Source organism: Helobdella robusta, assembly GCF_000326865.2.
Source record: "Helobdella robusta unplaced genomic scaffold HELROscaffold_6, whole genome shotgun sequence".
Classification (NCBI taxonomy): domain Eukaryota; kingdom Metazoa; phylum Annelida; class Clitellata; order Rhynchobdellida; family Glossiphoniidae; genus Helobdella; species Helobdella robusta.
Window position 1 is genome coordinate 1,106,023 of NW_008705330.1, and position 26,024 is coordinate 1,132,046.

A 26,024-nucleotide genomic window follows, 5' to 3' on the forward strand; every position below is an offset into this window, starting at 1 on the left:
TTATTTGCTGATGATTGTGTACTGGTAGCACACACACAGGCTGAGATTCAGACGCTGTTCAACCGCTTCTATATAACAGCTAAGAGATTTGGAATTACAGTCAGTCTGAAGAAAACTGAGGTCTTGCATCAGAGCTACCCAGTTTTGTTGGGACAATGGCCCTTGTAATGGCGGACGACTCGCGTCTCAATTCTGTTGATAGATTTTGTTATCTAGGCTGATATATTCCCAACAATGTAACTATCGATGATAATATTACAGCAAGGCTTGCCAAAGCAGGTGCTGCTTTTGGTATGCTGATCTGCTTTGATCTGCTTTGGTATGCTGGTATGCTTTGGAAAGAGCACAGAATTACTCTGGCCACCAAAATTGCGGTTTACAGAGCAGTTGTGCTCCCTTAACTGCTTTATGGTTGCAGTGATGTATATGAAAAATGGCGTCCAGGTCGCTTGTAATAAATGAGCTCCTGTATTATTTAGAAAATAATTGGAATTTAGTTGAGAATGAAACGTTTATTAATAATATATCTGTATTTTATATTCATGAAGATATTGTAAATGCAATTAAATTGCTAAAAAGTGAATTAAATAATTTTAAAATTGAAAAAAAGTGAAAAATTGCAGTCGCGCGGGAACATGAAAATTGCGAAAATATTGGAATGTATATCGTTAATTAAACAGTTGAAAGAAAACAAATGTTGGGACAAATGTCCATTATTTGTTAGTTGTAATTTAAATAAAATTCCAAAGTCTGAAAATTTGTTAACATTGAACTTTGAAACTATCAAACTAGAATTAAAAGATATATTGCACAAATAACAGGTGCAATTTAACAAAGTTATTGAAACTGTTGAAAGTAATAAAACTGATATTATTTCATTAAAAAATGTTATTAAAACTGCTGATATTAATACACCAGAAGTAAATACATTGAAAAATAAATTAAATTTTAATGTTGTAAGTAACTACAGTACTGAAATGACAAACAAGGAGGGACAAAAGAAAAATGTCAGTAGTTCTCTGTGGTCAGACATAGCAAATTCTCTGTCAGAAGACAACGGTACCCCGTTGTCAACTGTAAACGGAAAAAAATCACGTTAAAATAACAACAATTGTGAGAAACAAAAAAACTCAGGAGAAACCAGCAACAACCCAACAAACAACAAACAAACTGGAAAAAAAAGCTATGAAAATAATCGGTAAAAAAGTTTCAAATGATTGCAAACTGAAGGCAGATAAAATTTTAATGAAAAAATTTGTGTTCTGTTTAAGCAACGTCAGCAAGTGCCACAGAAATGATGTGATGGCCTACCTAACCGACAATGGTATCCATGTTGTTTCCTGTTACTCCGTACTCAAACAATTCAATAAAATGGCACCAGCTTCTACAGCCGACGTCAATAACAATAATAATAGTCAAACTGAAAATAAAAAAACAGATGAAGAAGAATACAGTACGTTTAGACTTTGCATCGATAGATCTGATTCTAAGAAAATGAAAGACCCTGACATAATGCCCCAGCACATTATAGTAAGCGGGTGGCAATTCAATAAGAAACCAGAAACAATTGTCGATCAAAAAAAGATGGATAAACAACATGTTGATAATGATGATGACAGCAGTGATGATGAAGAAAAAGACAATTTAAACCCCAAGCAAACTACATGTAAAAGGTATGACAATTTTAAGTCGTTGAATGATGAATATAAATTAATAAATAAAGATTTTGATAGCAGTATGTTTTTCAACGTAATGCATTTGAACATAAGAAGTTTGGTCAACAAAACCGATGAATTAGAAAGCTATTTGTCAAACAGTCACATCAAATTCAATGTAGTTGCGATAACAGAAAGCTGGTTAAACGAACGTACTGAAAGTTTGGTTGGCATGGATGAATATAGATATGTAGGCAAAAATCGTCATGACAAACACGGTGGAGGGGTTGGTTTCTATGTCTGTAATGATTCTATCTTTCGAATAAGAGATGATTTAAATACCATTGGCTCGCCAAAGTTTGAAATGTTTGCAATAGAGATCATTAACAATTTTAAATCTAAAAATTCAATTGTGATGGTTAGTTATCGACCTCCAATATACGAAATTAAACAATATTTTAAAGAATTAGAACAAGTTTTACAAATAACTAGTAATGAAAATAAATTTGTTTATCTTTTGGGAGATCTAAATATCGACTTATCGCCAGAAGTTAGCAGTATAAATAAAATTCAATTGAACCAACTTGTGACATGTTACTGTTTAAAAAAATGATATGCCCTTCTGTAACGCTAAATTGCAAATTTTTTAGTAAAGGATCATCAGGAGAAGGTTCGTTAACAATGACAACATATCCATTTAAACTTTATACGCTAATCTGGAACTAAACTGGGTTATTTAAGAATTAATTAATAACTCAATGTACTAATGTTTTAAAAATTGAAACTACTGAATAAAAGAAGACGCTATTGTGATTTAATGTTTTCTACTAAGCATGCATGGCTGATTTGTTTCGTTTTGCATCAAAATTAAATTTTGATTCATACATTTTTAATAATCTCTCTTATTTCACTTAAGTAAATTAAATTAAGTGGCTCAGTGTGGGAAAAACATGATGTTTTCATTCAAATACCGCTGTCACATAATATTATTTGTTACATATTGTAAGAGTCTTAAATATGAACGTAGAGGTCTTAAATATGAACTACAGCAGTTTATTTGAAATAGTTGCAACAGCAGACTAGAGTCTGGGTGTAGTCCTGATTCTCCATAAAAAAGGTTCCCAAAAAATAGTAGGCTTTTTTGAGTGTTTGATTTTGTTTTTGTGACAAACGCTATACAAGTTTTATATAACGGGCAATGTAGGAGATGCAATGTTATTCATCACTTTTTAAAAGTGAAAATGTCATCCGTTATGGCTATTATGGTTGGTTGGATGTTGTTGCGCACAGTTGTCTTCTTCGAAACGCGAATTTATAAAATGACCTTCAGAAAAAAATGGATTTTCAAATTTTCAACACTTATTCCGCAAACGGAGTCGGAAAAAATTGTTGGACTCGGGCTGCGACATCGATCCAGACACCCTGCAACCTACCTACAACATATTGATGAAGAGCCAAATATGTGCTAATAGAAGTTCACGCGCGCGTATGCGTTCGTGCTTGCGTGTGTGGACAGGAGAAATAATTAAGTTATCCTCATATCGAGTTGTGTTTCAGTATAAGTAGCGTGTCTACTTGTAAAGGTATATATCTTATATATATATATATATATATATATATATATATATATATATATATATATATATATATAAACATAAAACGTTACGTTATATTTTTATACATAGATTTTTTCGAGTGTGCTTGTGTTTATACGTGTGCGTAATTTTTAGTGGCTTCAGGTATTACACACAAAAACAATTTAATAAATTGGTAATAATTTCAACAATTTTAATAAATGCATATTTATGCAGGAAAACTGCCGAATGTCTTAGATGACTAGAGAATACATTTTAGAATGTAGTTTGTCTTCACCGTGGCATTGTAGAGGCATCTTTTTTGCCCCTTATTCAACGTTGAATATTACCGGTGCAAATGTGATCGGAAATGCAAAAAACAATCGTGTGACTCATACAAGACTGATCATGTGTGAGAATCAACGTTACAATGAGGTTTTTTTCATTCTTCTTCATGAAAAGTTCACTACATTTCAGTTTTTTGAGTTTTTGCTTGCAATGAAAATGTATGTTTAGAATTTTTCAAAATAAATATTGGATGAAAAAATTATTTGTTAGATTAAATTATATTTTCAGTTTAAATGTGTCAGAATGAAATATTCTTCGCAGGGCTTCCATTTTTTTAATCAATAGATAAAGAAATCAATCAATTCATCATCATCATCAGTCATTCAGTCAATCAATCAATCCCTTAATACGTGCTGATGAGGCACGGAAAAAAATGTCAACAAGTGCAAGCGCACACCCACCGTTGATCGGCCAGCTTTAAAACAGCATTAAGAGTCCGGATATACTTGGAAAGCAAAAGCCTACAAGCGACACGAGCGACTCAAGCAAACTTTGCCAATTGCCAATGACACCAAAAAAAGGTTTCACGGTAGCTGTCACATTTACTCCGGCCTCTTTTGTTTTTATACAGAGTTATGATGTTGGCTTTTTAATGTTACCCTGTTTTCAGCAGAAACAAAGTAGCAAGGGATCTGTTTCTCGCTTTTCAAAACTTCGAAAGAATTCCGTTCCTCTAAGTGCCTTTCCACAGGTATGGTATGGCTTTGTCAATTGTCAATTTCCTTTATAATAGGCATGAAGTCCAACTCTATTATTACTGGTAAGTACAAAATAGTGTTTATGGCAGTTAAATTTGCTATAAAGCTCATGGTAATGTTCGGTCCACCGCGGCATTTTTGTTTTTCCAGTCTGTAATGAACACATCCGCTTTAGATTTGATTAAGTCTGATTTATTGTAGATTGAGTCTGTTGCTCTCTTAAAGCCTACATATATTCCTCTTGCGTTGCCCGCATTGGCAGCCACCTGAATACTATCCCAGAGTTTCAGCCAGTAAGTGTTGGCCCAGCGGTCTGCTGAATTTGACTCTTAGCTGCTATTAAAGTCAACAGCGTCCTGGTATTGAGCTTAATTTGATAAGCCATAAGAGCTCTTTTTTTAGCATCGATAACTCGTCTTATTTCTTTCCAGCGGACTTCATACCATTTAACATTCTAGCGTTCTCTTTTCCCATAAATAGCAATGGCAGAAATGTAAACGGTGTTGCGTAAATGCGACTATTTTAATCAGAAGTATCATCTGCTGTCGCCTTCTCACTGAAAAAATCCTTTAGGTCGATGATGTACTTCTTAGTTTTTTTGGAATTGCTGATACAATTGGTGTCAATGCGTGTACGTCATTTCTTCATTAAGTAGTGCACCTTTTTTGGTATTATGCGCATTTTGTTCACTGTCAAAGCAAGTTCAGTGTCCCGGTCTGCACTATAAACTGAAAAAACTGACAGCATAACTTGAGAGGATTTAAGAAGCGTTCAAAAAATCATCTGTTTAAAAATCTACAGCATATCTAGCGCTTCTTAGGTACTTTCAGAAGAGGAGCTATACAAGTCATGCAATACAATACAATATGATAATCGCTTATGGGTAAGATATAATAGCCATTACCCGTTCTTCCGGTAATGAAACAGTCAAGACGACTTATATATTGTATTGTATTGCATGACTTGTATAGCGCCTCTCTTAAAAGAACCTCAGAAGCACAATCTTTGCTGTGAATTGTTGAACAGAAAACTTTTTAAACGCTCCTTAAAAACATGCCAGGTTATATATATATATTATATATATATATATATATATATATATATATATATATACTATGCATATATTTATTTATATACCCAATGCATATTTTTATTTATTTATTTATATGCACAAATGCCATGAATATGCCATTTATTATTTATTTATTCATAGCAACAGTTGTCATTAAAAAGCTTGTTATATAGCCATTTTTTGAAAAGTTCCAAAAAGCAGCTCTACAAACATCTAGCTGCAACAAGTTCCTCAGACGTTTGGAGCGGCGTCAAAAAAAACTGCGTCTGCATTTTACTATTAGTCGCTGAATGTAAACGTGATCTTGATGTTACTGAACTTTATGAACACGTATGTATGTGTATGCATGTATTTAAGTGCTTTTATTTTTATAAGTATGCGCATTAGTATGTCTGTTTACAGTGTATGAATAGTTATACAAATTGCTATATTATCTATTGCTGGATGTATTTGTTTGATGAGCAAAGATTCTGCAATCCTTAGATTGTGTGGATTGTTATTGTAGTGAATTATTTTCTCGTTATTGTCAAGATCTCTCTGGCTATTTTTAAGTTGCGTTATATATAAACTAAAGTCTCCGGGCGTTAGAACTCGTCAAGCAGTTGCGAAAAACATGGAGCCTATGTTGAATATACTGAAATAAAAAATGGCGACGATTCGAATGAATTAGGAACGAACGTACAGCTGCTAGTTAACAAACCAGTTGAATACAACTCGCCGAGTGATATACAAAAAACCTTTGCACAGCTACAGATAAACAAGCCTAGTCTAATTGATTTATTCAAAGAAACAACATAGCTGCCAAAAACAGTGTTGGCAGTATTAATGAAAAACCGCCTCAGACAAAATCAAATGCCGTTGCTGACAGTGGAGATCATATTTTGGTTAAAATTAAAAAAAACGTGCAAGAAATGTTGCGTCAACTGTATTGAAAACGTTTTCTAAAGTAAGTGTTGGTTCTAAGCCTTCTGGCGAATCGTGATTTTCAGCGAGTAAAGTCTTCGTTCATAAAAGAATATTTCATGTCAGCAACGTCACTAAATGCGTGGCAGCCGATGCGCTTGTTTACCTCAAGTCAATCAATGTTGAGGCTTTATCGTGCTACCCTGCTTTCAAAAAGAGCATGAACGAGAGAAGGTTGGATAATTTGCACCCATCGACTTCTTTTCGTTTGTGCGTAAATGCCAAATATGTGGATGTGATAATTAGCAACAGCTAGTGGCCGGAGTATGTCAGGGTCCAAGATTGGGCATTTAACAAAACTGATTAAATTTGTGATCAACAACCAAGTCAAAAATGAAAACAAAAATATTATTCGATTGAATCATTTTGTTGATAAACATCACATATGATTTTTTTTCGATTGTCAATTTTGCTTAATAATGTCTGGCTAAAATAACTTTGGCATTGACCGTTAATGCAGCTGCAATTTAAATTGTTATACTCTGACATGGCAACCAACGTAGTCCCATCAACTCATTCGCTACACCCTAAAACTTAAGCAGACCCTGTACTATCCAAACTGTTGCATTCTCTAGTTGTATCTAAAACCACACCATCTGCACCAAAGTAAAAGCCATTTTTAACATAAACAACAACAGCATACAAGCAAAAAATATGTATAACTATTCAATTCATACACCTTACACAACATACATATTGCACATACTTGTAAAAATAAAAACCCTTAAATTCATGCATAAAAACACACATACGGGCACATAAAAAAAAGTTTAAGCAACATTTATTTATTCATTTATTAATTTATTTATTCAAACTCACTCCTAAACATTTTTCGGAAGATATTCGTTATTTTGTATTGTTCAGCATTATCGGTAAAAACACGATGTAAAGGAAGACACGTAAATCAAAATTAATGCTCCAAAAACTTTGCTTGTGATGTTGTGGTAAGCGGGGATGTCTTTGCATTGGAACACGGTCATTGCAACATCATCAACAGCGCTAGACATTTTTACCATTGTACCATCGCGTCTCGAAATAATAGCAAGCTATACTAAAATGAAGAGAACGGTCATGTGTTTGGTAACCGAATGAATTTGATTGCAGCAGATGATAAAAGTTTTGTGGCAAATGAGAGAACAGCATACGGCAAAATTAAGCTTTCATAAGCAATCAAAATAAATATTTTCAAACCTTAAGTTTTAACTTTAAACGACACGACGGAGGAGGACCAAAATTCACCAGCCGTAAAACACGAAGATGTGGAAGAGATCATGGACTACTTATAGAGATGGAAGTCATCAGCATACGAAAAAAATAAAAATTAAAGGACAATATAATACTAGAGGTCAGAATATGCATAATGAGCGGAGAAGGACCAAGTACACCACGCCACTACACTGTAAGATAGCTAAGTTGAACGCCGAATTGTTCAAAACAAATAAAGAATTTAAAAATAATATTGATTTGCTATAATGCTGTTGAAAATTAAATCACACACACACACAAACACACACACACACACACACACACATATATATATATATATATATATCTCACATACACATATACACAAATAGTACAAAGTATATATATATATATATATATAATATATTTCGATAAGAAAATCAATCAGTCTATTCAGAAAAGCGAATATATATATATATATATATATATATATATATATATACATATATAAAAATATATGTATATATATACAATACATATATATAAATAAATATATATATATATATATAAACCTTGATTGAAATTTTTGCTAATGTTTTAATAAACCATTTCCTAAAAAAATATTCATATTAAAATAATTTATCTTGTCAAATCAAAATGTACTTCAAAAGAAAAATTTAATGAATTGAGATAAAAAGCAAACAACGAACATAAAATATTGTAAGAGGTTATTAACTTATCAAGTTTATTGCTTACAAAAGCAAGGCAAGCAAGCACTTGCTCTATCTAATCATTAACTTAAATGCTGTTTTTTATTTATTTTTTGAGTTATTGAAACCAGTGCCAATACAAACGTTATTCGTTGATGAATGTTATGCTCTATGAATTCCATGAGTTATTTTGGAATATTTCTTTAAAAAAAGTAATTGAAATAATAAAATTTTTAGACATAAAAAGATAAGAATAAAAACAATGACAGAAAATTAATGAGTTAGTTAGTTAATAACAGTTAAACAAATCAGGTTGATTCTTTTGATGTTGTATGTAAGGGTGGGGGTGATATTGTTGTTGACGTTTTGTTGTGCAATTAGGTCACCTAGTTAGTTCATACCGTCTGTCCGAAACTCATAGAGCAGGAATACGCCATTTGTGTTTGATGAGGTGCTTGCGCGTGCGTACTTAGTGTGTGTGGTGTGGTGTGGATGGTACAGCCTTGTGGCACGAAGATTTAATTAAAAGTGTAGAATAACATGTGCGCAGCACTGTGTTTGATAGAACTGCATAATAAAGCATAAAGCATAAAAAACTTATGTTAATTAGTGGTGAATTTTTCTTTACCAGCTATTGCGTTGTTACTGTTTAGAAGCTGTTATTGTCTAAATGATGTTGTTGTTTAGAAGCTTTTGTTGTTGATGAAGCTGCGGTTATAGTTGATGAAACTCTAGTTATTGTTGTTGAGACTGTGATTATTGTTGATGAAACTGCTGTTGTTTTTTAACTTATTTATATAGAAAATAAAGTTTTTAACGCAATGTCAATTTTTGGAGCCAATTAATTTGGATCGCACAAATATCAGTATAAATAAGATACAACCAATAGTTGATAAAAATGGTAAAGGATTACGGAAAGATAAAATGAATAAAATTGTATAAGATAAAAATGAATAAAAATGTAGTTAAAAATTTGTTTCTTATATAAATAAGTTAAAAAACGATGATGAAATACGATGCAAAATATATATATTATATATATATATATGCATATAAATATATGCAGTTATATATATATAACTGCCTATATATATACAGTAAAAGTCCTCTAGAGAGGACACCATTGGGGAATGACCAAACTGTCCTCTCCTCTTAACTGTCCTCTCCTCAAGACTCAACATCAAAATCTTTTTTGATATACTACATAAAAAATTAAAATAAAACAACACGTTTTTAATATTGTTATGGAAGAAAATCATTCATAGTTGTCTGTTTGCCAAAACATTTTGTTTTTAACAATTCAATTTCTAAAATATTTTCAATGTTCTCAAAAAATTGTAACAATTCTCTATTGCCCATATGTATCGAATAGGAAGTTAGCTTCCTGGCACATTGTAATGCCATCTTTGTAGAAACTTCTTGGACTGGAGCCTCTTCTTCCTCTTCATCATCTTGGACTTCAAATTGTTCATGATTTTCAGAACTTTGTGGGCTATGGATTGAGTCATCATTGTTATCCATGGTTACAAAATTATCCCAAGTAACAGAATTCAAAAGGCTGGTTATGGTAGGATCAGCTTCAATCAGCTGCACATCTGTATTTCCGCAACCAAATTTTTCAGCAATTTTTCGTATGCTAACTCCATCATTTAATTTTTTCACCACCAGCATTTTTTCTTCCAAGTTTAAAAATTTTTTTCGCAGAGTCGACTCCATTATTACACAACAGTTTATCAACACGACCGCGATAAAAAATCAAAGAGCGAAAATAATTTTTTTTAAATAACCAAAGATTATCAAAGTTTCTTTAGCGCATTCCATAGAATAGAATAAATACAAATATTCAAATTAGATGGCGCATTTTATCAAATATTCCATGTGTTTTTGTTATAAATTGTCCACTCTTTAAGACATAAAAGTCAATTTGTACTTAAAACCCTGTCCGTAGTTCGTTCCTTTAAAATGTCCGTTCTTTAGGGTCTATTTAACATTCAAAACGGTTCCGTGCCAAGCAATACTGTCCGTTACTCTTATCTGTCCGTTCTTTAGGGTCCCGCTCTAGAGGACTTTTACTGTATATATATATATATATATATATATATATATATATATATATATATATATATATATATATCAGATCAGATGGCGTAAAATTAATTGATTCACTCAAACTATAGCTATCCGAGAATTTACCAAACAATTTACTAACTTACAATAATTTAAGCCTGAACTTATTCATCTGTATCAAATTTTTCCAATACAAATTCCTTTTGTCCGAGAAAAGAGAACTTTGTTCATTAGTGCATTTCTCCAAGCAATTTTATTAGCCTCACTCGGGATATGACGATAAACACGTTCAAGTTTACGACACAATCTTTTGCATATTCTGCACTGATCATCAAACCAAGGAGAATTATGGGAGCTATTGGTTTTAACATAATGCAACGGGGCAACAACATCAATTATTGACTGCATACTAGACATGAATTTTGAATAAACAATCTCTGGATCACCATCAGTAAAAGGACCACCAACAAAAGACTGGGAAACAAGACGGGCAAATAATTCACTATCAATCCTATTCCATGATCGCACCAATCGTTTAACAATCCTCGTCCGACGATGAACAAACGGAAAATCAACTCTGATAAAACTGTGGTCAGAATGGACATTACTAGGAAAGACTGCGCAATCACAAGAAGGAAAATCAGCAGACGAAACAACAAGATCAAGTGTACCACCAGATGAATGGGTAGGACCAACAATTCAAAAATATCCAACAAAGAAATTGTATTCCTGTCATTCAATCTTTCAATATGTATATTGAAATCACCTACTATCAACAACAAATCAGCACACACAGAAATATACTCCATAATTGTAGTAAATTCACTAAAGAACAACGCAGAGACAGATTCATACCCAGGACGATAAATGGACAACAAAAGTACTTTAGAATTTCTCAATGAAAAAACAATGGCCAGTGCCTCAAATGTTTGAACAACAGGAAGCTCAATTTTCCTAAAACCAAAAGAACACTTAAGAAAGACAATAATGCCACCATGATAGGGATCATTTGGCCTTAAACGATCAACATAAACATAATTAGGCGGCATAGCTAACTGGATTATATTATGATCTAAAGAACCGTGCCAGGACTCAACGACAACAAAGAAATCAAGATCATCAGACAGTAAATCATAAATGACACCAAGCTTATTAGCAATAGACCTCATATTATACAAACCCATTTTAATTATTGAGCAGTGACTACTTTGGGAAACTTGATTATTTTCCACCGTCCGATAGAGCCTCTGACCCTGTATAAAAAATCATTATCTTCAACATTTTTAGACTTGGCTGTATCCAACAGCGATTTCAATTCAACACGCTGTTCAGGACTTAGGTCATGACTTACCCTAATATTTTTTAAGTCACCTTCAAGCAACTTAATTCTGAAGGATGTCTTAAGCGTCAACATTTTCGATACAGCATTACTGAATTTGATGATGACAGGCCTCAAAACTCCGTCACGTCTATGTCCCTGACGAGTTATTACCAGAATATCAGCATCATTAAGTTTGTCCTCTGTCATTGACATCAAAATAAACATGACAACATCTCTATCCTTGCCAGCATTTTCAGATTTCTTCAAATTGAATATAACCATGTTATTCTCCCGTTCTTTGCTATCATTGGATACATCTAACGTGTGTTTAACAGATTTGACTTCATTAGTTACTACTTCCAATTTATTTTTCACAACATCGGTCCACAATGAACTAAACTCTTTCTTGACAACATTTATTGATTTATCAAACTCACTTTTAACTTTAGCAGTAGATTTATCAAGTAATGAGTCAACATCTGCTTTAATAAGATCCAATTTATCATAATTTTGATCAACAGAAGTCTTAAACTGTTTCAACTGACTCCTGATTTCATTACTGCTATCCATAATTTGTTTCAACTGCCTATTGCAGTCATCCTGTTTCTCAATCAATATGCTGAGAGATTTCAAATTGTCCGAATACAACAAGCAATTATCACAAAAATACTTTACATTTTTACAACTGTTAATAATTCGTAACATTTCATCATCATACTCAAGACATTTAGTATGAACGGAACCATCACAAAAACAACATTTCACCACAGTTTCTTTCGTATTCTTAAATCCACTTTTACACTTGACGCAGTGTCCCTTAGACATAATTAAAAGTAAACTTCAATAACAAAGTCAAGGTGACCTTAAATCAACCAGCAAACGAAACTCAAACTTCTTATTTTTAAACAAAATTAACAAATGAGAAAGTAATCCAATTCTAGAACCTCAATTAAATCAAAACGATACAATTTCAACGAAAAATAACGGATATCAATTACATAAATTAAGAAAAATTCGTACAAATTATATTAATAAATTAATATATGCAGTTATTTATGAAAACCACAGCTATTTCGTGTTAGTTAGCTTCCTATTTAATTTTTTGACCATTGTCAAGTTTCTTGAGTTCAAAAACAAAATTTTTGTTTATTTTATGCATGATAGAACAGAAAAGCTTTTTTCGGTATTCCTATACCATCTTCGGTGTTCGAATTGATATGTTGTGTTTGTGATCAGACGCTCAAATATATATATATATATATATATATACACTGTCGCTACTCTACTTTGTTGATTCCTTGTTTGTTAGAAATGAATACTTAACGCTGATTTAATTATATTATATATTTTGTTGTTGTTCGAATTGATAGGTTGTGTATGTGGTCAATTGCTCAAGTATATATATATATATATATATATATATATGTATATATATATAATTTGGTATGAGGTTCTCAGATAAACATGTTCGGTTGAAGATTACACCCCATTTTGCAGTTAGAAGTTTTTTAAATAAAATTTCAACAACACGAAGCTGTTTTGTTTCAACTTTATTAAACTGTGAAGTTTGGCTGACGGCCGTTTCGGCTAATGCCATCATCGGAGCCTAGATTGTAAAACCAAATGAGAAGTTAATAATATAAATTATAAGAAATAGAAAATAGAATATTAGATATTAAAATGAATAAATAAATGAATAACAACCAGAAAACAAACCGCTTATCTACGCCCGCTACGTCGACGATATATTTATCATCACAAAGTCTATAGCTGACATATATCAACTCCAAAACCTGTTCCAGAACAACTCTTGCTTATCATTTACAATTGAAGTTAGTAACAATAATAAAATCTCTTTCCTTGACACTTTAGTCACCATGCACGCAAATCAGCTCTCTACCCAAGTATACGTCAAACCAACAAACTCTGGACAATGCTTAAACTACAATTCCGATTGTCCCGTCAAATACAAAAACAACGTCTTTAAAAACTTCATCACACGCGCTTTTAAATTATCTACCGACGATGAATCTCTTCACATAGAAATTCAAAGAATCAAACAGTTACTTATTAATAATAATTATCCAAATACACTCATCGACGACGTCATATCTAAATCTCTCAAGAAATTCAAACAACCACTTCTACAACCACAGCAGGAACAACAAACAATACCTATTTACTACAAAAATCAAATGCATAATAACTATCTAATTGATGAAAAACAAATTAAACAAATCATTAGATCAAATCTCACATCAGAAGATGAAAATAAAAAGATTAAGTTAATAATATATTATGATACAACAAAAACACAACAATTAGTCATCAAAAACAGTCCAACCACTACAAAAGATAATCTAGATAGTACGAACGTCGTGTACCAATTTCGATGCCCTTTGCCACACCGTGATGTGGAAACATATATTGGACACACACGTACAACACTTCGCAGACGCCTTACCATGCATGTACAGCAAGGCGCTATCAAGGATCACTTCAATAAGCAGCACAACATACCAGTTACTCGGAAAATTCTTGATAATAACACTAGCATACTTTGTAATGAACGTCGTCCCTCAAGACTCAAAATGAAAGAAGCTATTCTCATCCTCAATAATAAACCAACAATCAACACGCAGTCAGACAATTCCGCCCACGTCTTACAACTTTTTACTCAATATCGCGACGTTGTACTGCCTCAATTGCCAAACGTCATCAATAGACAGCAACTATACACCAAATATAAATACGAATATAACACACAAGAACGCACCATTAACAACAATCCGTTTGTCTCTTCACGCCATAAAACCCAAACAATTTGTTCACTAACTTCATTATTTGCCACGCCTTAATATTTCTTTATACATATTTATTGCTAAATAATACTATATCCAATTGTTAAATATCTAATAATTCTTCAATAAATTGTCATATCATTAAATATTATTATCGACTTCCCATAATTTCTGCATTACTTCTCGTCACTATGCTAACTATAAACATATATATATATATATATATATATATATATATATATATATATATATATATATACAATTTAGAAACGTAAATGCAGAGTTTATTCGATTTCTTATTGAATTAATGTATTCTTACCACGACACAATAATAAGATATAAATATCACACACGAACACTCACGCACTTACACCCACGAAAAAGTAACTTGAAATTTTTGAAATGTTGCCGACTTAGTGTTTACTGCAGTTTTGTTGTAAGATGTTCAGGCTGTGAAGCATCAGTCGTTGAATTGGAGAAGCCATCAAACATGAAAGCACCAAGTTACTAAGATTCAAGCAAGTGATAATGTTTTGTATGCAACATTTCACGATGCCTCAAAAGTTATCCATGAATTCGACTACTTGTTGAATTTATTAATAAACATTATTTACATTTAGCATGAATTAATGTTTGCAAAAACATTTTTGATGCATAATTTAAATTCAAAATATTTTTATTTTTAGGTCTTAGCAGTACTACTTTCAAAACCATCACCACCCTCATCACCTCCACTATCATCACCACCACCATCCTTACCTCAATACCATCATTGCTATCATCCTCATTTGTGTTATTAAGTGTAAAAGTGTACGTGTATGTATTAATGTGCATGTGAATGTATGCAAGTGTGTTTGATTGTGTGGACGGATATATGCAGACGTGTGTGATAGCGTGTGTGTGTGCCTAGGCTAGTGTTTAAGCACGGACGTCTCAGGACATGTATCAATGTTAGATGTATCGGGATAACCATGGTTTAAGACTGCCTGCGTCATGCACATCATAATGATTAAAATAAATTTTAAATTACATGACTAATTATAGTAAATATAAATGAACTTATATCTTGATATCCTTTTAAATTCCTAAGCAATCTTTTGTTATTTTTTTTGTTATGATCTAAATTAACTTTCACTCATTCATTCATTATAATTATTTTTCTAATTCTAGCGAAGAAATGTTTTTTGAGAAATCTCAGTTACTTGAGAAGCACGGTGGCCTGCCGAGGATTATTTTTCTTTTTGGGTCCCCTAATCATTTTTTCTGAATGATTGAATAAAAAGAATTTGAACCATTGCCGACAACACCATCATCATGATCATCATCATCGTCAACAACAACAACACCATCATCCTCAACAACGACAACGCCATCATCACCAACATAAACTTTATCATCTTCGTCATCGTATTACTCACTTCTTCTGTCTCAATGACCAGATCCAACTTTTCCTCGCTGAGGTTTTCAACTGACCGCCCACCTTCCTCATCATCACCTTCATCTTTGTAGACCTTGATCTCATCAGTGGACGCCAGGTCTAGTTCCAAGTCGTTTGCCGATTCTACGGAGGTCACTTGATCATCCTGGGTCGTTCTGCTTATTGTTGTTTTTGCGGTTGCTGCTGCTGTTGTCGATATGTCGCCATCTTCATTGTCCAGCAGGTCGATGTCAGAAATTTTTTTGTTGTCGATATTGTCGTTATTACTATTATTATTATTGTTTTTGTTGTTATTATTATTATTAATTCCGTGTTTATCGTTGTACTCTTTGTTATTGTTATTAATATCTGAATTGTTTTTGTTTTTGCCACTTTCGTTTAAATTTTTGTAGTTGCTTGGTGCGCGTGCCTCGCCGCAATTTTGACCGGCATTTGTTTTTTTGTTTGAAGAAACTTCAATGATGTTTTCATTTTTGTTGATGTTGTTGTTGTTTTTGATGATATTGTTGTTGATGTTATTGTTGATGATAGTCTGGTTGTCGCTAACCATGTTGTTTTTCATGAATGCAGATTTGGTGGCCGCAAATACGATTGTCTCAAACTTATTCATGTTATCCTTAAAACATCGACTTTACGTTGATTGTTCACTTTCAGATTTGTAACGTACGCATGAACGATGTTGTTTTTAATATCGTTTCGTAAAGTACGTTGTTGTCAAACGTTTGTAAACTATGCTGCCTTGTGGTGGCGACTACAATGGAGTCGTGGGAGAAGGGGTGGCAATTATGGGGATGGTGTCGTGGAAGGAGGTGGTGCTGTGACGTTATCGATAAAAGTCAGATGATTGAGGAAACTGCTAATACTGCCAATTAAAAATACGTAAATGTAACAGAAATGTGATGAAAAATGTTGAAACATCTGTTGTGAAGTTATTTCTTAAATATACGAAGTTATACAGTCTAAAATATAAACCAAACTTAAGCATAAATAACTCCAGATTACTCTAAAAAGTTTTACTGAGAATAGCAGTTTTATAAGGCTGTAATAAAAATCAACATTGTTATATTCCTCAAAATAATAATCATCATCATCATCATGAAATCATCGTCATCATCATTAACATGAAATCATCGTAAAATCATTATCATTACAATTATAAAATTGTTCGAAATTATCATCGTCGTCATCATCAACATAAATATGATCGTCATCACCGGCATCTTTTTTTCAAAAGATTCTTTCATCCGGCCTCCTGCGTCTTTTATTTATACCAGTCTCTCATACAAACAATTTAATGTCTCTCCTCTTATGCATATACAATGTATAAGTGTATACACACATACATGTCTATATGTACACATACTTATATACATGTATACGTACATACATACGTACATACATATGGAGTTTCTGGAGTTTCTGTTGATGGATGCATGCATATATTTACTAATTCGCACAAATGTATGCACGTATGTATGTATGTGTGTATGTATATACGTATGTATGAATGTATGTATGTACGTATGCATGTATGTATATATTTATGAATGTTTATATTGATGGATGAATGCAAGCATACATGTATGTGATCTGCATGTAATATTTGTCTGTAAATGTATATTGTACATATGTACGCGTTTTAAAGTTTATCGGTTTGGTATTTCAATATGTATATAATAACCTATCTACACAATAGATATGTATAAAATTTTGTGTGCACATATGAATGTATGTGTCGTATTTATGCATGTATGTTTGTGTGTGACGTGTCTTATGTATGTGTCGCATATAGTGTCGTTATTTGTGTTTACGTTTGGTATTGTATGTTTGTACAAATCTCTATGAGTATATGTATCATCACATACTCCTATACAATAACCCTCTTAAACTAGTTAAGATTTTCTTAGCAATTATAACTATTTTATTAATTCTACGTAAAATTTATATTAATCAGACTAACACGGTCTTCATTAAATAAAATTTAGTTTTTAGAAATCTTGAAAACTTAATTGTTTAATTTCTGTTTGATATCAGGTTATTATATTGGTTTTGGTCATAAAAATTATAAGTCTTCAGGTCGTAGTTAGTTAAATTAAAATAATTTAAAATAAATTGACAAAAATGTTGAACAATTATTTACATGAATAACGCCGTAAGATAAATCATCTAACTTGTTCTTTATAATTATTTCAATAATTTTTATAAAACATAATTGAATGGTGTTAAATGTCAATCTAATGTAATTGTTACCAGAATATTTTTTTTCTTCAATTTCAATCATCAAAATAATCTTTTGTTTGAACTTATTCAACTGAGAATTGTGAGAATCACATTTATATTTTTATAATGATTGACCTTTGAACTCACTTTCTTGTTCCACATATTTTGGTATTCCAGTCATGAGAACAACGGCAGTGAAATCACTTTATAAATAGGCAAACTTAATATACAAAGGATAAGACGTTACAACAGATTTCTTCTCAAAAAAATGCAGTTTTATGCAATCATATTGACTGTGAGTTCGCCAAATTTAAAATTTTTAGTGGCTTGTTTTTCAATTTTTTCTCAGCATAAATTTCACTTCTGCCATAAACTTTGTCAAAAATTTAGTTTAATTTTTTCTGTAACAATATCATTGTGTTTTATATCCTTTAACTAAATGCCATTTACAAATAAAATTGGAATGACTTATTTCCAAGAATAGTATTTAAAGCATCGATCGCAGGATTTTTATTAATAATTTTTCTTAACCAACAAACTTTCGTCTGTAAACTTGAATGAAAAACCACAAGATAAACATAATTTTATTTTTTAGTTATTTGGTTCAACAAATCATTTTCTATACTTTCAACATTTACAACAATTGGTTTACAGAGTTGTTACGTTGATTAGATTTAGCCGGATTAGTGGATAGTTCAGTAGTTGGTCAGCTCATATATTTCGAATCTTTTGATTCTGGTTTCAAGTGTCTCATTGCTAAACTTTAAAGCCTAACTTTGACCTCATTCTATTCGGGTTTGAATTGGTAGCTTCATATGCAATCTCTTTGTTTTGAAAAATCTGTGAAGAATCATGGATTATTTTGTCGGAACAAAATATTTGAGGATTTGCTTTAATCTATTTATAAAATCGCGATCATTTAAGAAATACTTACGCATGCTGGCTATGGTGTATGGATTGACGATGTTGTAACCATTTTTACAATCAAACATGAGGTAATTGTGAACCATTTTATTGATAATAAGTCTGCAAAATAAAAATGTTATTTGTATTTTAAAGGAATCGGTTGTGATTTGAACGATTAGGAACATTAAATAGAACCTGCAAACACGCGTTCTGTATACATTTATTCAAAATAATATAAAACCACGAGGTTCCGTACACGATTCATACAGCTGCGTATATTACAAGAAATTACTACGTCCGTGTTAAACAAATTCCATAAAAACCAACGATTGAAGTGGACAAAAGGTCACGTTACCTGGAGTAAAAAAATAGAAAGTTGTCATTTTTTCTAATGAAAAAATTTAATCTCGATGGCCCAGAAAGCAATCAATTCTATTGGCCTAATCAAAGAGGAGAAAAAGATTTTTTAGAAGGCAACTAGAAGGGTAGGTCATGGTTTATGGTGCGTTTTCAGCAAACAGAAAAGTCAACTGTCAATTCTTCAAGGATACCAAAACTCTCAAGATAAATGAATATACTTTCACAGTGCATGGTACCGTTTGCATAATCAAAACATGGCAAAAAATTTATATATCAACGCAATAATGCCCCTATTCACCTATTCATACATCAAAAACCACTAACGATTTCCTAAAGGCCCATAAAATTGATGTTTTGGCAAAGCCAGCCCTATTACCTAAACTTAATCCAATTTAAAACTTGTGGCGGCGTCTAGTAAAAGCAGTTCATGCCAATGGAAGACAGTTTAAAAATGTTACAAGCTTACAAATGAAATTTTTAGTCAATGCGACAAAATTGGTGGCAGTTTGTTACAATCTCTCATTAATTCAATAAAGTCAAGATGCATTAAGGTAACTGAGAATAAATGAAACAAAATTGACTTTTAAGACTTGTTTCATGTTCCTACTGAAATTATATAACAAAATTTTCTTCGTTCCTATCATTTTGACCGAATGTTAAAATCGGATAAAATAAAATTAGCAAAAGAAATTAACATTATAGTTGTTTAAATGTTGATAGAAATAAACCTTGAAAATTTTATTTAAGGTGGCCAAACATAGATTTTAAGAAAATAAAAAAAATCGATCTTTTCTATCATTTTGAATTACACTGTTTATGATAAAAAGTAAAACAGTATACCTTAAACAGTTATGCAAAATTTTAACTTGCAGTTTATTATGTTCAATAATTATTTTTTTAATTTCTCGGATATTTCTTTTAACTTTTAAAAATTAAGTTCCCTATGGAGAAGTCATTTTCGTTCTTTAGTAACAATTAAAATTCCAAGGAACATAAAAAAGTTTGTTATATAAAAATTTTCGATGTAAAGAAGTTCATTATAAGGAGATCTGACGTCATTTCAAATTAGGTGAGATGGTCTCGTGTTTTTAAGGTTCCTGGTTCTGTTTCACTGTGCGTACGATGGCCGAGTTTGAATAGTTCGATTACGAAGATGGGATTCACGTCTATTATATGTTTTGAGTGTTCTGCACATATTCATACAAGCTGTTGATTCTTCTGAGTTTTAGAAGAGTATAAAAGACCCTTAACTTTTATCCTTATTATTTCAAAGGCTGGGTTCTGCTTTTAGTTAGAAGAAAAGTTTTGGTAAAGCATCGATTGATTAAAATAAAAAATTATAAAAGAGAGAAAGCTGAAGAAACGTACGAACAATTAGTTTGGAAATTATTTAAAAAAAATATAAAAGGATACATTTTCTTAGGGTAAATTAACAAAAGTCAAAAAAATAATGTGAAGCAAGGTTTTTAATTTTATGTTTGGGTAATAAATGATTTTAAAATAACGTTTTTATAGATACATATTTTAAAACAGTAATAAAAAAACATGAAAAATATCAAAATTTGCTATAACAATTAGCATATGAAAAAGTGGAATAAAACAAATTTATTTTGCATAAAAAAATTGTCACTTCATTCAAATGTTGAACTGTTACATCGCAATCTCTTTTGCATACGCATTAAAAAGAAAGATATGTTCTACATCATTATTCATTTGCATCAACAATTTTATCACAATTTCTCAACAAAGGATTAAAGAATTCAAAAATATTTATATTATTCATTTTGCTTAACACTGCAGTAACTATGGCTGAGCTGGTAACTTCTAATGACAGATTTGTCAGCAAGAGGTAGAAAAGTGCAATAATGATTATCATGATAATAGGAAGATAATGACGATCGACGACATTATTGATGACGATTATTGTTAAGGTGAAGTCAATAGTGATGGTGGCGACGATAAGAACGATGATAATGACGATTTAGACAGCGGTGCTGGTGACGATGTGATGATGCCTTGAAGAAGAAAAAAGAGATAGACGATGTTAATGATAATTTGTTCAGGAGATATTTGTCGTTCATATGTCGTGTGTCTGTTTAATTAGGAAGCTCCCCTGCTTAGATGGATGAGTCGAATTAAATAAATATCTCTCTTCAATGCACCTGCGTTATTTCTTTTCTTGCTTATTTGCCTCTTCTCTCTTCTTGTGTGCATGCGTATATTTTGTATGCGTGTGCATGTGTGTGCGCGTTTATTTGTATATATGTGTGCATGTGTGTTTTTTTTATATTTGTGTACGCGTGTGCATGTGCAGGTGTGCCCGTGTGTGTGTGCTTGTGACTTTTAGTATATTTGTTAGCTTCATCAAAAATATGTGTATGCCTTTATTTGGTAAGGTGTTTTTGGTTTTTAATAGTAGCTTTTTACATGTGATATGTCTGTGACATGTGGGTGTGAAAATTATATATTATTATTATATTATAATATTATTATTCGAATGTTGGAATACCTTGTCAAGTTTTAAATGCTGGAGAAAGGTTTTAACAATAAGGATCTACAAAAAACACGACGCCTACGATTCGGCAAACTTTATACCAATAACCCTTATACCAATTTTCCATATAATTTTCTCCACATTTATAAACAATTGAATTTACTAATATCTCAAATTCATCATGAACAAAAATATACAAAAAAGCTTCTACCTTAAAATCAACGGTGCTGCTAAACACGCTCAACCACTATTACCCATACTAAAAAACGCCAATTTATATATTTATTGTTATAAAAGTCACAAATATATTCGCTGGAGGCGCTACTGTCGCTACGAACGCATACAGCTCGAAGAGGAACTAGAACCTTCTAGGACGTTCGAGAAGCGTCGGTAAAACGGGTATATAAAGACATGCGAGATATTGAATGGGGTCGTCGAATATTTGATATTGGAAAGCGATTGATTGTTAATGTCGAAAGCGATATTTGATATTTGACTCTGCGTTGTATTTTTATTGTATTTGCGATAAACGTTAGTGAATGGTTATTCGGAAAGTGATAGTTTCTGAACGCTAATTTAATAGTGAATATTAATTTTCAATAGTAAGATTAATTAACGTTGATTATTGAATAATTAATTAACTAATTATTGTTTTTGCAAATAAATAAATCGATTATTTGAAAGTTATATTGTCTTTATTTTTCATTGGGATTAAACAAACTCGTCGTCGAATGGTCATTTATAACAATATATAAGAAATGCAGTTATTATCATTTTTATAAATTTACAAAATGCATTCATTTGAGAATTGAATCATGATTTGAATTCAGGGCCGTTTTATCCAGTAGGCCTAGGGCTTACGAAAAAAAATTAATTAAATGTTTATTATCATTTTTTTTATTGGATAATTAAAAATAGAGAAATAAAGACAAAAAACCAAAATTCAAAATGCATAGCTTTTATAATTAGAAACTGTTAAGTTGTTATATATAGTAGACTAAATTATAGACTAAATTGTATAAACTTTACGGCTCTGCACGGGCAAAATCACAAATAACATCTTCAAATGACATTTCCCGAATTAAATCGTTTTCAATTGATAGAAGTGCAAGAGAAGACAATCGTTCTTGTCCCATCGTAGACCGCAGATAATTTTTTATGAGCTTCAGTTTTGAAAAAGATCGTTCACTTTCACAACTTGTTCCAAAAATTGACAGATAAATTCGAAAAGCAATATTTACATTTGGAAAATTTGTAACCAACCTATTCTCTATTTGGGCCTTTAACATTACGGCAACAGATTTTGTGTCGACGAACATTCTGGAAAAACAAAAGAAACTCATCAGCAAATGCCTCTTCCAGATTTGATGAATATATCTTAATTAATTCATTTGCCTTAGAAACTATTTCATCACTTGACAAAGATCTGTCAAGAAGAAAACTGAACCTGTAACGTAATCCTGCGTAAGCTGCTCGCCGTTTTTCCATCTCAATTATAAGTCACATAGAAAGACTGAATACGGAAATTGTCACTGGCATTCAAATTTGAACTGGTATCAATATTATCCTCCTCCACCACCATAACTTCTCCATGAAATATTTTTCACACATGTTTGCGCTTTGTACATTCTTTGTAATCGGATTTTGTAAGACTTTTTGCCATACTTTCAAACGCTTTGAAAAAATTAATTCTTCATGAAAATGTTTTGTGAGACTGTCATACAATTTGATGATAGTGCACAAATTTATGCCAAACTGCTGCAAAGCTTTATTGGCTATATCAATTTGCTGAAGTAAATCTTTCCAAATCACACACATTAGCGCAGTCTCATAATGGCCTAAATTTTTTATTAACGATTTTGCTTCATGGACAGCTGCTGGTGGTTGGCGTTCACTTTCAGTAATATTAGACAATGCTAGGCGAATCTCCAAATAGTTTGCATAAAAAGCTTTTGTAGCATTACTATGTGCTGACCATCTTGCTTCTAATATACGTTGTAGGACAGAAGCGTTTGCTTTATCCTTAATTCGTTTTTTAAATTTTAACCACCTCTGTGGTAAAGCCGAAGAGAAATTATACACTGACTGAACAATACCAAAATAGTTAACTGGTGCTGAACAACACTCCACGGCAGATGAACCAACCAAATTTAAGCCGTGGCCAGCGCATGGTATCCACTCTGCTCAACTGTTGATCTCTCTAAATCTAGCTTGTACTCCAGAATAAATTCCACTCATATTGCTGGCATTATCTTACAATTGTGATTTGCAATTTTTAATATCAATACCATGAAGCTTAAGAGTATTCACTACAAAATCAAACAAGTATTTTCTATCGTGACGTTCACTTGGAATTAACTGAAGAATTGGGATGACATAGTGAATAACCAGTGTAAGTTGATCCGTGTGACTAATATCAGGAGTTGAATCTATGCTAATTCCATAATATTTTGCATTGTTTATTTTAGAAATTATCAATACTTCAGTGTCAATACTTTAGAGCCTAATATATTAATGAACTCATCACATATAGTTGAAGACATATATGATACCTTTCCCTTTCCCGGGTTTCCATATTTTCGAATGCGTTCCATTAGGAATGGATCAAATTCAGCTAAAAGGTCAATGCAGCCAAGATAATTTTCATTGTTATGGCAGTTATGCAATTCACTTTCACCACAAAAAGCTAACTCTTTTTCAGCAAAAAATTTTATAACTGCAATGATTCTTTTTAGAACTTCAATCCAGTATTTAAACAATTTCTCTTTTTCTTTATTGAGTTCTGCATCAATTCTAGTAGACTTCTGACGTTGCAACATCATTGATAGAGCAGCAATATGGTTTTTAGATTTCTCATGCAAAGTAATTCTTGCAGTTGCATTTTCCAATCATCAAAACCAGTTTGAAATTGATTACAATTACCAGATTCATCGACACCACCATATTTGCAACCAAATAGCTTGCACACATAACAAAACACTTTACCTGTTGAAGGAGAATAAATGAGCCAATCTCTCTTGACAACTTCTCCATTTGACAATTTTCTAAGGAAATATTCTTTTTGTGCATATCTTATCTTGTCTCCAAATTGTCTACCCATTAAAAGAAAATCACTTTTTAAATTCTGTGACGGGACATTTTCTGCATAATAGCCTATAAGATCTGCATTTACTTCCCATTCAGCTGGATCACTGAATCTGCATTCATTGCTTTGCTGCATTTTAAAATCTTCGCTGCTTGCTAGTTTTGGATCATCAAATTGAAGCTGTTTGTCTTTAGACTAGTAGATCTGTTCTGTTTTTTCATTAATAACATCTGTTTCACTTTGTTTGGCAGTTTTGTTCGGCAATATTTCTGGTATTGAGACATTGGTGGTGACAGTTGTGTCATTGTTGGGCTTATCATCATTATTTATATTTATATATTTTAGTATGGAACCCATCATCTTTTTTAATGCTTCTTCTTCCACGTTCTTTTTCTTTCGTTTTTCAGTTCCAGACTCGTGTTTTCTATGATATCCATCAGACATGATTTCTAAAATTTAAATTATTTGTAATTACCACAACTAATTAAAAATTACTACTTATTACTACTTATTTTATATATTATATATTTGGTTTACTTTTAGCGTGATGGCGGCACGTTTTCTCGGTGGTTTTTTAATTTGGGTGGATTCTTGTTTTCTGCTTCTGAACAAGTGAGTTCTCTTCTTTTTTACTATGACTATTTTTTTCTATATCTTTCAACATCTTTTCCTTAACTTGAAAATATTATTATGTCTTATTCTAGAGACTTTCTCTTAAGCCTTTCTAACACTCCTTTGTCTCCGACGAGAGTAGTTCGGCGGCGAATTTTTTACTTTAATCTTAGGTCTAATAATAACAATAAAAATAATAAATCTGACTCTAACAAAAAAATAAATATAGTTAGTAACCATAATTATATTAATAATAATAATGTTATTAGCAAGTATAATAAGAATAATAATAATTTTATTAAATCCTACTCTAATCCTAATGTAATTAATACTAATGATAAGAATAATAATTCTAATTCTATTAGTTTAAATAATATAACTAGATTTAAAAATACCAATATTCAACCTACCTCTACATTTTCACTGTTTAATATTAACATAAGATCAATTAATAAAAAATCGCTCTATATCCATCAAATAATCTCTTCCTCCTTACCTGATTTTTTTACTCTTAC

At 31.8% G+C, this 26,024-nt stretch overlaps 5 protein-coding genes across 5 annotated transcripts; 1 reads left to right on the forward strand and 4 right to left on the reverse strand.

Moving 5' to 3' along the window:
• Nucleotides 1–977: 977 nt before the first annotated feature.
• Nucleotides 978–2,105, forward strand: HELRODRAFT_164051 (hypothetical protein; the record flags this gene model as incomplete). Its single annotated transcript, XM_009029101.1, has 3 exons — nt 978–1,007; nt 1,135–1,941; nt 2,079–2,105. 3 exons carry the CDS (start codon nt 978–980, stop codon nt 2,103–2,105), a joined length of 864 nt encoding a protein of 287 aa, XP_009027349.1.
• A 7,342-nt stretch (nt 2,106–9,447) lies between these two features.
• On the reverse strand, nt 9,448–9,921 carry HELRODRAFT_164052 (hypothetical protein; the record flags this gene model as incomplete). The annotated part of the gene is made up of 1 exon (XM_009029102.1): nt 9,448–9,921. The coding sequence occupies one exon, from the start codon at nt 9,919–9,921 to the stop codon at nt 9,448–9,450; it is 474 nt and encodes a 157-aa protein (XP_009027350.1).
• A 1,540-nt stretch (nt 9,922–11,461) lies between these two features.
• On the reverse strand, nt 11,462–12,418 carry HELRODRAFT_164053 (hypothetical protein; the record flags this gene model as incomplete). The annotated part of the gene is made up of 1 exon (XM_009029103.1): nt 11,462–12,418. The coding sequence occupies one exon, from the start codon at nt 12,416–12,418 to the stop codon at nt 11,462–11,464; it is 957 nt and encodes a 318-aa protein (XP_009027351.1).
• Nucleotides 12,419–15,305: 2,887 nt separating this feature from the next.
• On the reverse strand, nt 15,306–16,442 carry HELRODRAFT_164054 (hypothetical protein; the record flags this gene model as incomplete). The annotated part of the gene is made up of 2 exons (XM_009029104.1): nt 15,306–15,380; nt 15,813–16,442. 2 exons carry the CDS (start codon nt 16,440–16,442, stop codon nt 15,306–15,308), a joined length of 705 nt encoding a protein of 234 aa, XP_009027352.1.
• Nucleotides 16,443–24,286: 7,844 nt separating this feature from the next.
• Nucleotides 24,287–25,032, reverse strand: HELRODRAFT_164055 (hypothetical protein; the record flags this gene model as incomplete). Its single annotated transcript, XM_009029105.1, has 2 exons — nt 24,287–24,426; nt 24,798–25,032. 2 exons carry the CDS (start codon nt 25,030–25,032, stop codon nt 24,287–24,289), a joined length of 375 nt encoding a protein of 124 aa, XP_009027353.1.
• Between the last annotated feature and the right edge of the window lie 992 nt (nt 25,033–26,024).